Source organism: Symphodus melops, assembly GCF_947650265.1.
Source record: "Symphodus melops genome assembly, chromosome: 11".
In the NCBI taxonomy this organism is placed as follows: Eukaryota; Metazoa; Chordata; class Actinopteri; order Labriformes; family Labridae; genus Symphodus; species Symphodus melops.
Genome location: NC_136701.1, coordinates 4,251,520 through 4,262,979, shown reverse-complemented (window position 1 = coordinate 4,262,979; position 11,460 = coordinate 4,251,520). Strand labels below are relative to the sequence as shown.

The window sequence follows — 11,460 nt, the reverse complement described above, 5'->3', positions numbered from 1 at the left end:
AACTTTTCTCCCCCACGCAGCAACCCAGGCTGGAATCAGAATCAGAAATACTTTATTAATCCCAGGGGGGAATTTGGTTTTTACGGGGGGGGGTTTTGTTTTGTTTTTTAAAAAAAAACACATAACAAAAATAAAGAAATAATTTAGACCATAAAATAAAGAAAGATCAGATTGTTCTCTGAAGTCACTGTTGCTTCCAAACTCACTATTATGTCATGGGAGAGGGGTTTGTCGGAATTGTTTCAGAGCATGAGGGATGTAGTTCAAACACTGGTCGCGAGGGGGCGGTCTAGTTTCAACCTATAGAAAAGACCTCTACGAGAACCCTCTTTAGACCGGAAGTGTTGTTTCCTCTGTGGTCAAACCAACATGGTGGCACCCTGCAGGCAATGTGAATGTAAACAGCGGCTCACCTCTGGGACATTAAACTATTTAATACCTGTTTCAATAAAACGTGTATATCTATAAATACCTCAATGGCTCTCAGAGTGTGCGCGCGCGTCTTCAAAGGCTCCGCTGTCCTTTCCGCACGAGCCGTCGTATCCGCGCGACAAGAAAGTGCGTCATGGTTTTTAACGACAGGTGAGAAAATGTTTATTTTGTATTATTTTAGGATGTAAGGACACACATGAACATGAGACAAGCCGAACGTGACACTTAAATGTTTTTGATAATTAGGGACTGGTTTCGATTCTAAATTGATTTTGGGTGATATAGACCACATACAGGTCTACTCAGATCCGAACCCAGGCTTTGAAGATAGTAAGGTCCTAGCTACACACACACACACTAAAATCCCAAAGCGCCTGTTCTATGAGAACCAGGACAGTACAGAAATAAAAAAGCATGGACAGCACTTTTTTATTTTTTATTTATCCAGGAAAGGTCCCATTGCAGTTAAACACATTTTTCAAGGGAGTCCTGCAAAATTTACACTCATTACATACAGACAGCAATTAAAATGATATAGAAAAAAACAGTTAAAAGCTGTGGGAAGAAACTGTTTACATGACGGGACTAATAGAGCACAACCATCTGAGTAACAAAGAGACAGTTAGCAGGATGACTCGGGGGTCCCTGGAAATGCTGAGGGCACGTGAGCTGATCACTATAAATATCCTCTAAAGCTGGAAGGCTGAAAACAATCATCCTACAAACACTTGTGTTTTAGGGTTTTTCTCCTGCACAGTGAGATGACCAGACCAGACAAGCTGCTGAGATGCGTTCAATGACACTGCTGTGAAAGTTCTGTAGCATGTGTCCGTTTAAGGTCAATTCTTTTAATTTCCTTTAGAAGAAGAGATGCTTTTGTTGGCATGTTTCAATAATGTTTGTATCTCGGTGGGCAGAAATAGTCATTAAATAGTTATCTGCAGGGCTGCATAAATACATGCAGCCCTGCATTGAGTGAGGCGAAACACCATGTGGATAAAGCTTGTTCCAAAACGAACTTGAACCTTGGGGAAGGGGGCGGAGCTGTACAGTTTGAAAAAGGAGAAAGTAGGAACAGAAAAAACAAGCACTCAGCTCGTCTCCTTAAACTCTGTCGTTCTCCACAACTGACGGCCGTGAAATAGAAAAGTCTAAATCTGCAGGAAGCAATTTAGCGTCACTGAGTTGAGGCAGTGAGGAGAAGTGGGGGGCAGAAATGAAGGCAGGGTTGCAGTCGTGTCTCCCCTGCCGGAGAAGTGACGTAGATGTTGTCATTATTGTTTTTACAGGAAATGCTGCCTGCGGCCAAGGAAGGCGGACAGGATTCAACTTGACCCCAGCTTGTTTCATATCTTCAGAGGTTCTTCTCAACAGATTGATGAAAGGCAAAGCAGTGGAGGAAGATGGCAGCATCCATCGCCAGCCCGCCTCAGTTCCACCGGACAGCGGTAATGAGACACTGAGATTGACATCAATCAATCACACAAACAGCCAATTGAGAAATACTTTACATGGAAGCTCGTTGTACACAATTCAAAAGCACACATTGAACCGTGGATGCCGTATCAAATGCTTAAAAGTCATACTGAGAGTTGTTGCATTCCTACTTTACACTCTGGTTCCTTTTCGTCTCCGCTGTAATGTCACATATATATTCTCCGTCTAATCTTTGTTTCAGCGGAGCAGTTTTCTTTGTTATTGAGAAATCCAGATCAGCCGGAAAACTCAAAGGTTTTGAAAGTGGCCATTATCGGTGCGCCAAACGCAGGGAAGTCCACTCTGTCCAATCAGCTTCTTGGCAGAAAGGTAAACGTCTCCACTGAATTTTGTCTCACTAAAGAGGAGGGGATGCTCAGTCTTTCCAATCAGTGTTTCTTTTTTTTGTCTTTAAGGTGTTTGCAGTGTCCAAGAAAGTCCACACAACGCGCTCCAGAGCCCTCGGTGTCCTGACGGAGGATGACACACAGATAGTAAGAGCTTTAGAGTTCTGTTTTTTTAATCTCGTCTCTACATGCATTTAAAATTCTCACTGCACGTGTGGTTTGTCTTTGTCCTAGATTTTACTCGACACTCCTGGTCTCACAACTGAATCGAAAGTCAAAAGGTGCCCTCCTTCCTTCCTTCCTTCCTTCCTTACGTTTGAGTCTTTCACAGAAGTGTGTCGGCACACTTTAATTATACAGCGTATCGTATAACTGGACCCTCTAACTCCACAGACACCAGTTAGAGAAGTCTCTGCTCGAAGATCCCTGGACGACAGTGAAAGAAGCAGATCTGGGTATGATATCGATTTCTCTCAGCTTTTTATCGTCCCACCTGAGCTGCAGATTTCTTCCAGCATGCTTTTGTTCATGTTTGATTTCAGGCTGAGTATTTAGTGTGAACTGTGTCGTTGTCAGTGGTCGTCATGGTGGACGTGGCCGACAGATGGATGTGCAGCAGGCTGGACTTCGAGGTGCTCAAATGCCTTGCTCAGCACCCTGACATCCCTGCGATCCTGGTCCTCAATAAGGTAACTATATGATACGGTTACGATATCAGGTTTCGTTTCAACAAACAAAACATGTCTTTTTAGCTCCACATTTAAAGCTTTAAGTCATTTATGATAAATGAGGCGTTATTGGATAGGACTGATTAAGAGGGACAGGAAAGGTGGGGAGTGGGGTCTAATCTGACAGCCGCCCGGTCCAGTAGCTTATATTGAATGTGAAGGAAAACCAATAATTTAGCACCAGCACCGCCGGTGTTTGGCAGCTGCCTGTCCAACCGAAAGCAGACCAACTCCGCGTCCGATGGCAACGCCAACAAAAGGCTTCACCTTGTTTGGCGTGACATGCACCAAACAGCTCACCAGTCACCGCTAAGGTGCGAGGTATGGAGCTACATCTGGATTCGTGCTCTAGGCGATGCAATGAACAAATTCCAGTGGAGTCGTCAATCCATTTATTTCCAGTCTACGATCAGGATTCCAATAACGCACAAGACAATGTCTCATTACGTCCAATACTTAATAAACATTAGACAGTTACACTCAAGTTATTGATTTGATGAAGGATAAGAGTTCTTCACAATAAGGCGTGTTGCTGACCTGACTGACTGGTGTAGCTGTTTGTCAGGAGGCTTAAAACCCGCCTCAGGTCCAGCTCTCAGTCTGTCGTAAGGTTGACTGAATGTTAGGCTGAGACATCATTTCCACCATCGATGGGACTCCAGCGCCCCCTGCAGGAACAGACGGGTGATGTACACGCGTACGGCTGCATCAACTTATATTTACAGTCTATGCTCCAGAAGAGTGTTTTTGCTCCAACTTAAATATTTGAAAGGCTATGTTCACCTGTGCTGAGGAGTCTTACAGATGTGTTCACTACTGCTCCTCCTTGTGTTTTTTTAGGTGGACCTGCTTAAGACCAAAGAAAGGCTGTTGGACTTCACAGCAGAGCTGACATGTGGAATTGTGAATGGGCGTAAATTGCGTGTCAGGCCGGTGATAAAGCCTCCGTGGGCTGAGAAGAGGGACTCTGCGTCCTCGCTTGAAGAGGACAGGTCCGGGCCTGAGGGCAGCAGCACGCTGAGCAAAGAGCAGCTGAAGGTGCTGAGGGGTCAGCGGGGCTGGCCTCATTTCAAGGATGTCTTCATGCTGTCGTCTGTGGACAGAGAGGACGTCGACACGCTGAAGGTGCACTCAATGCTCAGAGCAACCAAGAACTGTCCAGGGTGCATGCTCCAGTTCTGGAGGTTCAGAGAGAACTGATTCAGTGTTTTGTACGAGGTCTAAATAACCCTGTGTGAGGTTATGAGATATGATCCTGTAACATTTATGACAACTTATCAGCAGTAGCTGGTGGCTGTTATTAAAACATTTTTATTAAAATGTTGAGTTTTTTTTTTTTTTTTTTTTTTTTTCCCACACCATCTCTCTGTAGTAATAGATATTTACCAAACATTCATTCCTCCTTCCTAGAGTTACTTCCTGGTTGCAGCGAAGCCGGGCTTGTGGCCGTACCACAGCGAGGTCCTGACTGACCAGGGTCCAGAGGAGGTCTGCACCAACATCATCCGAGAGAAGCTTCTGGAGTATCTGCCGCAGGAGGTGCCATATTCACTGAGTCAGGTGAGTAAGAATGCAGAGGCCGCTCTCAATCACGTGAAGATAAGCTGGCAGCTGAGTGCATCCATCACTTCTCTCCACTCCGAAGCTGCAGCTTATTTAAAGTCACTCCACACACACGGTGAAGCCCCGCCCCCCCTTCCCTGAGCGTCACCCTCGTTTTAGAACAAGCTTTATCTGCTTGGTGTTTCACATCTCTGTGATTATATTTTCTCTTCTTTGCTGCTTCGTCCATGAGTGTTTGATTCTCGCTGTCATTGGCTAGAGGAAACACATTAGCTCCGCCCACAAATGTCCCAAGTCAACCAGAAGAGTAAAATCCAGTCAGAGGACAGAGTCTCTGCAGACACCAGCTCACATGTACGGAGGCGCCTGATGCTGCCACCTGCCTCACTTCTACTTCTGCACCTGCTAAGAATTCTGGGATATGTAGTCATGTCCACACTGCTCTCAGCCAACAGCTGACGGATCCTCCTTCCACTTTGTTAACTTTGAATGTCTCTGCTTTCTTTCAGTCTGTTGAACTCTGGCAGGAGGGAGAAGATGGCGACCTGGATATTTCTGTGAAAGTGTACGTGAGGAAGGAAACGCACATGGTAAGATGGGCTCTCTGGTCTCTCATGGTTCAGAATAGTTCTTCCAATCCTTTCAGACATTGGGGGCAGGACCTGCAGCACGTCTCTAGCCCTGCTCAGATGGCCGTGATGTTTACGTCCATGAGACATTTCGCCTTTAGTCAGAATGTGTCAGAGGTGTAACGGGGGGACGTCTTCAGAGGCGTTACCCAGAGGCCCGGTTAGTCCTGGAGCAGAGCGAGTGCAGGCCAGCGGAGGAATGAAGACGGGGGGGGGGGGGGGGCAATAATGCGTCAGCATGGGACGGGACAAGTGGGCCTCGTGTGAGAGCTCCCTTTGAAGTGTCACTGCTGGACTCGAACAAGAACGAGGGATTGTGACTGCTGGTCTGAGTCAAGTCTTTCCCTCTCTTAAAGACACCTGTAGCCTCTCCCGTCACTTCCCATATGTACTTACCGCTCCCTCGTACCTCCAGATCCCTCTTTCCTTGTCTTCTTCACCTCGTTAATATTTGAGCAGCTTTTCTGAACCATGCATATTTGATGGAAAGAATATTTGAAGCTCCATCTGTGCAGCTGAAGCACTTCAGGCCGATGACCTGTAAGACGACCGACAGCCTCCTTTTACCTTCAGCTCAGGACGAACTCACAGAAACAAGCAAAGAAATCCAATCTCTATTTTATGAGGAGCTGCTTTCATGTTGAGGTTCTTATCGGCCGATCTTAAAGGTCCGTGTTGTGTCATGTTTAGAGTTTCAGTGCTCATTGCGGTCGTTCAGAGGAAACACAAGCGCCGCACTAATCCTCGAAGAGCGACACTTAGTATGACAATATGCGAACATTGATACGCCACGTTTAAGTGGCAAAAGCATAAAGACAACATATCAGATGTTCAAACTGAGACGTGTCTTTGCTTTTAAAGAATCGAACGCTCGTTTTGAATTGGTTTCCAGCGGCGTGTTTAAAAAAAGTTGGTACAGAAGTCCTCCGCTCTTACGTCGTATGTTGGTGTCTGGTTCTTACACACAATTTAATGGTCTGAGCCTGCACGCTGACACCCGCTGTTTCTGTGTTTTTCTGTAGAAGATGGTGATCGGCGCCGGAGGTCAGTTGGTGGCTCAGATGGCCCGAGAGGCGGGCGAGGACCTGAGCCGCGTCTTCCTCAGGGAAGTGAAGCTGAAGCTCACGGTGAAGCTGAAGAAGTGAAAATGATGGAAGGACTTTTAAGGATGAAACGCCTGAAGGGATGACACAGTGGAAAGGTGGGATTGTTCTCTGCAGAGGACGGACATGAAGAGTGGAATCAGGAGCAGTGGCCTCTGCAGACCAGACATTTCCTGTTCAGCGGGAGGAAACGCGTCTTTTTGACTCCTCTGACTTTATCTGCAGCAGCCTTTCATGCACACTCACAACACGTTATAAAGACTCCTGATGTGGGGATGCAACAGAGGACATGTTGATATCATGGTGGAGAGAAATCTGACACGGCTTTATCAGTCAAATCGAGAAATGAATGCAAAATAAAACCAGTTGAGGAATGAAGTGAATAATTGCAGTTTATTTAAGCAGTGATGTATTTCAGGCAACAAGATGACACGACGCTCATCAGACGCATGTTTTGACACTAGTTTGACAGTGTGTTCATGGCTGGGGAGGTTTGGCGAGCTGTGAAAAGGCCGATGGTTTATCTTTGGCTCTCAGAGCTCTTAACATGGCGGGCATTTGGCGCCTGATGGAACCTGCACAGTCATGTTCACTCAAATGTCCCTGATGCACCCCCTGCCCCCCCGCCCCTGTTCCCTCCACTCCCACATCACTTTAGCCTTCGCCGCTGCCTTTGAAGTGTGGCCATCCATCCTCTGCTACTATCACTTTTTGTTCCGCTGCCTTCTCCCCCCTTCCCTCCCGCCTCCTTCTGCTTTTTTGGCTCTTACAAAGCGGCGCTCTGCCCCCGAGGGCTGACTTGCCTCCGTAATGGACGGCAAAATGGAGCACTAACCTGATGCTAAAATGGGTCAGATAATGGTGATTGGATTCCTTCCTGCTGCCTGTGAGTTAACTCTGTAGTTACTCTATCCAGGGCATCTTGATGAATAACCAGCTCATGGCCTAAAGCGAGCTTGACAGGGGGGGGGGGGCTCGACTCGACTCACAGAAGCTGCGTCAGCCCCTCCAGCTCTCTGCGCCGGCTGCTTCTCAGTGATTAGACAAGCCGGTTACGCAGCAGAGATCACCACTTAGACAAGCCAACTGCTGCTCGCAGATATTCTAGACTATATACGTTAAAGTCGTCCATCAAACACTGACACACACTCCACACGCTGGGTTTTCTTTTTTTTGTACTCGATAAAAGACAGTCGTTTGTTTGGGCATCATGAGCTTTATTCAACATTTATCCACACGTACATTTTTAAAACAGACTCCTCCAGAAGCTCCTGAATATCCCATGAAGCGACCTTCTCCTTCCTCGAGGTCACGGCGAGTTTGAGAGAGGGCCGTATAACCCTTACCATTACTGGAACTCAGTAATGGTAACGGTTTGACGGCCCCCCTCTGCAGCATGAGCGGTGTATTTCGGCGCGTCTCTGTCGCTGAGGGCGAATGACCCCCTGGATAGTACATCATCTATACTGTAGTGTCTCTTTAATGAACTTACAGTATAAGATGATATCCTGTCCAGGGCTCAAGATGCATCACGGCTCTCAGGCAGCGAGCTCCAGCTGTGCTCTGAACCTGAGAGGAAACGGAGGTCGACTTGTTACAGACTTGCAGAGAGCGTTGATCATAGAGTGCTGCTTTTAAATAAGGATAAAAACCAAACACGAAGCACTCACCGTTGCACGCCGTGTCGCTCGGATCGTCTCGTGTCTCTCTCACATGTTCATGTTTCACAGCTGCTCGTTCACAGACGACTATCAGCTCTGCACGCCGGGCTTCTGCACTTAAAGGCCCCCCTGGCTCATTAGCATACTGTGATGACATCTGGGTTGACCAGACAGCGTTTGAAGGGGGGGGGGGGGTCTTATCTTGTCCTAACCTGGACCTCCACACCCTTATCACCCCGGGCTGGACTTTGATGAGAACTGAAACTTTTATTTTTACTCCTTACGAACGAGGTGATTCAAGCAGAGGAGACTTTTTTTATTAGCTACTTTCTTTCATTTAACATAAAGTACCATCATCCTGTCATGTTATTGATGACTAGTTTTCTGTTTCAGGAGGTCAATGCTAGATTCAAAAGAACAATTTTATGTTATTATGGCCCCCCAAATGTTTAAAGTCTAAAATTTACGATCTGAAATTCTTAAGTTGATTTAAATCAGGCCATGGTTCAAAATGATCCTTTGCAGGCCGCAGCTGCCTGTGGCCTGCATTGTTGTGTTAGCATGTGTGCTGATGGCCCTCTTTAGTTAGCTTGTAGCTGTACATTGAACGTAAATTGACACAGAATGACCGTGATCTAAAAACTCTTACTATCAGTGAGTATGTTCTTCTTCTCTCTAGTCCTTGACTAAAACAGCTTTTATACACACCTGTATGTACCTGTAAACACAGCCAGCGGGACTCCAGCTTCTCCCTCATTGTAGACAGTCAGGACTCACAGACTCATTTACACAGGATAGACTGGGTTTATGATATATTGATGTGTAACATGTCGCACATTCTTCCTTGAAACTTGACGATTACACTCGTCCTGCTCTCTGAAACATTTAGTAAAGATTCCTCACTCATTCATGAAGGGAAGGTCGACTGAACACATTCTTAATAGACCTGTTGGACAACATTTGGCACCCTACTGTGCAGGCATTGACTATGAGTAGTATGAAAGGGTTAAACAAAGAAGAGCACAGCAGCAATAAGCACACACTGAACGTCTCCATCCGTCTAAAAGCGTGCATCTTGATCTCACAGTTAGTAAAACATCTAACGCTTTTCATCTCTGAATCTCCCTGCTCGAGGATTTATGAGCGATTGGTTCCGCGGTGTTTGAATTTAATGCTCCGATACGTCAGCTGATGTCACGTCATCTGACTTATTAAAGTCTTTTTCCAACGCTCAGCTCGACTCCAGGAAATGGAGAGCTGAGGTGTGTTTTTTATTGCAGGTGTCACACACGTCAGATTCACAGCCTCAAATTAAAACCCCAGACTGGGATGGAGCGGCTCGCAGTTTGCCGTCATTTGTCTTCGAAACCTGACAGTTTGACTTCATCTTGGATTCGTGCAGACCCTCCCATACGTTCAGCTGCAAACTGAAGAAGTGTCTGTCAAAGATGGTTGATCAGTAACAAAACAAGGTCCGAATCATGTAGTGCAGAATAAGCATTAAAAAACCCCATGACAGACATAAACTTATAACGTGCATTCTCTGCAGCGTTTTATGGAGGGTGTTTAATACATGATACGTTCTTTATGAGGGGAGGTATGAGGGTCAGGCCTCTCCCTGGTTAGGGTGTGGGGGCCGGTCAAGGGTGTGAGACGTCTTCCTGTACACTCTGATAAAGATGGAGGAGGGACCAGCAGGGTGGTTTGAGCTTATCTGCTGCACAGATGTTCCATAAGCGCTCTCAGATAAGTTCTTCGCGGCGGCTCGGAAGTGCAAACCAAACTTACAAAGTGTGGAACCGTAGACTGTAAAAATAAACTCTTTAAAAACAGCAGGAAACGTGTGTCAGTCCCCAAACTAATTAACAAATGTCAGAATCTTGTACGAAGGGGAATCAACCAAAAGTTAAAGGACACGGACGACACTGAGGGTCTGGAAGGTGCACTTGGTCCTTCAGTCTCTTCCGTGTCCTTCAGAAACTCCAGAGACCCAAGACGTGCAAAGCAGAACTGTGTTAATGTTAACTGTCTCTGGTGGGTTCAACAAAAAGGTGAAAACATCATTAGGTCAGTAATTCACATTTCTAAGTGTGAAATATGTCATACAGCTTTTGGTACTCTCCCTTTCCTGCAGGACTCGTTCACTCGTTTGTGAATGTGTTTTCTAAAATGCACATTTGTCTCAAGCTTGTTTGACTTTGGTTAGCACTTCTGTTACAGATTTATGTTCTCCCTGTGCTGTTTTGTTCCCTCTCGACTTTCTGTTGTCTTCAGTACAGGTTTAGCCACTGATTGCCCAACGAGGCTCACCTGGCTTCAGTGCTTAAAAGACTTATGGTTTCAGCAGAGAGAGGCATTTGGAGTTGGGACTGCTATGATTCTCACTCAGGGATTGTCTGTTGTTTTTTGTCACGTTAGTCTTAGTTGATCATTGTTATTAGCTTGTGTAATAGCAACAGATCTCTTTGTTTGACTTTGTTAAGGTGTGAGTGTGTTTTAATGGGTTGATTTGTGGATTGTTGTTAGCCGTATAGGGCTGCCTGATGGTGGGGTGTAACACATCCCAGCCACCGTAGTTCTTCACTTCATGAGGAAACATGAAGTGTCGTATAACAAGCCGATGTTGTCAAAAGTGATCAGAGGGAAGTTCTTAGGATTTAATTAAACTTGATGTAGATTAGGAAATTCTCTTCCTTCCTCATGTCTGGCCTGATCCTCTTCCTAATGACATGTCCTCACACAGGAGGTTACAGGAGATTGTGCTCATCACTGGAAGGTCAAAGGTCGCTATTTAGACTCAGCAGACTCCTCGTAAGATGATGGCAGAGAGAACAGGCCCGGTATCATTCAGACTCTTGTGTTTATTTCCTATCCTATTTCCTTATTCTCTTGATTTCTGTTGACTCTGCAGGCGGTGATGATGATATGTCCTTCTGGAGTTATTCAAGTCGTCTATATCTCAAACTGATTCTTTTGGGCTCTTTAAAAGGAACCAGTTTAAATATGACTTGACCTTTAACAGAGGACCCTTCATCCCTGACACATGAGACTAATTATAAAACCTTTAACCAGCTGCAGTGTTCTTGTTACTCAGGGAGCTCCAGAATCAGACAACAGATCCATCTCTACATTTTTATGACATATTTTTCCCATTCGATGAAGCATCTCTGCAAATTACGACACATCGATAAACTGTGGAGCGCCTGAACACATAAATTAACAAAGACCATAAATAAACCAGTTGCAGGCTGACAAGAGTACGCCCTCAATCAATTCATTTTAAAACCTTATGAACACATTTCATCAGAGGTCTTTGACATGCTGGCTTCAATGATTCTTTAACTATAAAGTGAGATTAATATTCTTTGGATTCGCTGTTGAGATTGTTCCCTAAATTTTATGAAAACACCGGAGGATTAGAGAGCACAGAGACGCACACAGACTTTTATGAAAGTTCATTACGCAGCAGAGTTAAATGAACGTTTGTGTTCTGGCGTTAGCTTCATGTCCAAGTCTGGGCC

The 11,460-nt window shown here is 45.6% G+C and overlaps 1 protein-coding gene across 1 annotated transcript; it reads left to right on the top strand.

Moving 5' to 3' along the window:
* The first annotated feature begins 345 nt into the window (after positions 1–345).
* Positions 346–6,664, top strand: eral1 (Era-like 12S mitochondrial rRNA chaperone 1). Its single transcript, XM_079355629.1, has 11 exons — positions 346–582; positions 1,722–1,880; positions 2,111–2,238; positions 2,325–2,402; positions 2,490–2,536; positions 2,649–2,710; positions 2,832–2,944; positions 3,824–4,108; positions 4,394–4,543; positions 5,056–5,136; positions 6,198–6,664. Exons 1-11 carry the CDS (start codon positions 477–479, stop codon positions 6,318–6,320), a joined length of 1,332 nt encoding a protein of 443 aa, XP_079211755.1. The 5' UTR covers positions 346–476; the 3' UTR covers positions 6,321–6,664.
* The last annotated feature ends 4,796 nt before the right edge of the window (positions 6,665–11,460 follow it).

Coding starts and splice junctions, on each gene's coding strand:
- eral1 (XM_079355629.1), top strand. CDS start 477: ATGGCTCTCAGAGTGTGCGCGCGCGTCTTCAAAGGCTCCGCTGTCCTT. Junction 2,945..3,823: donor CGATCCTGGTCCTCAATAAG/GTAACTATATGA, acceptor GTGTTTTTTTAG/GTGGACCTGCTTAAGACCAA. Junction 4,544..5,055: donor TGCCATATTCACTGAGTCAG/GTGAGTAAGAAT, acceptor GCTTTCTTTCAG/TCTGTTGAACTCTGGCAGGA.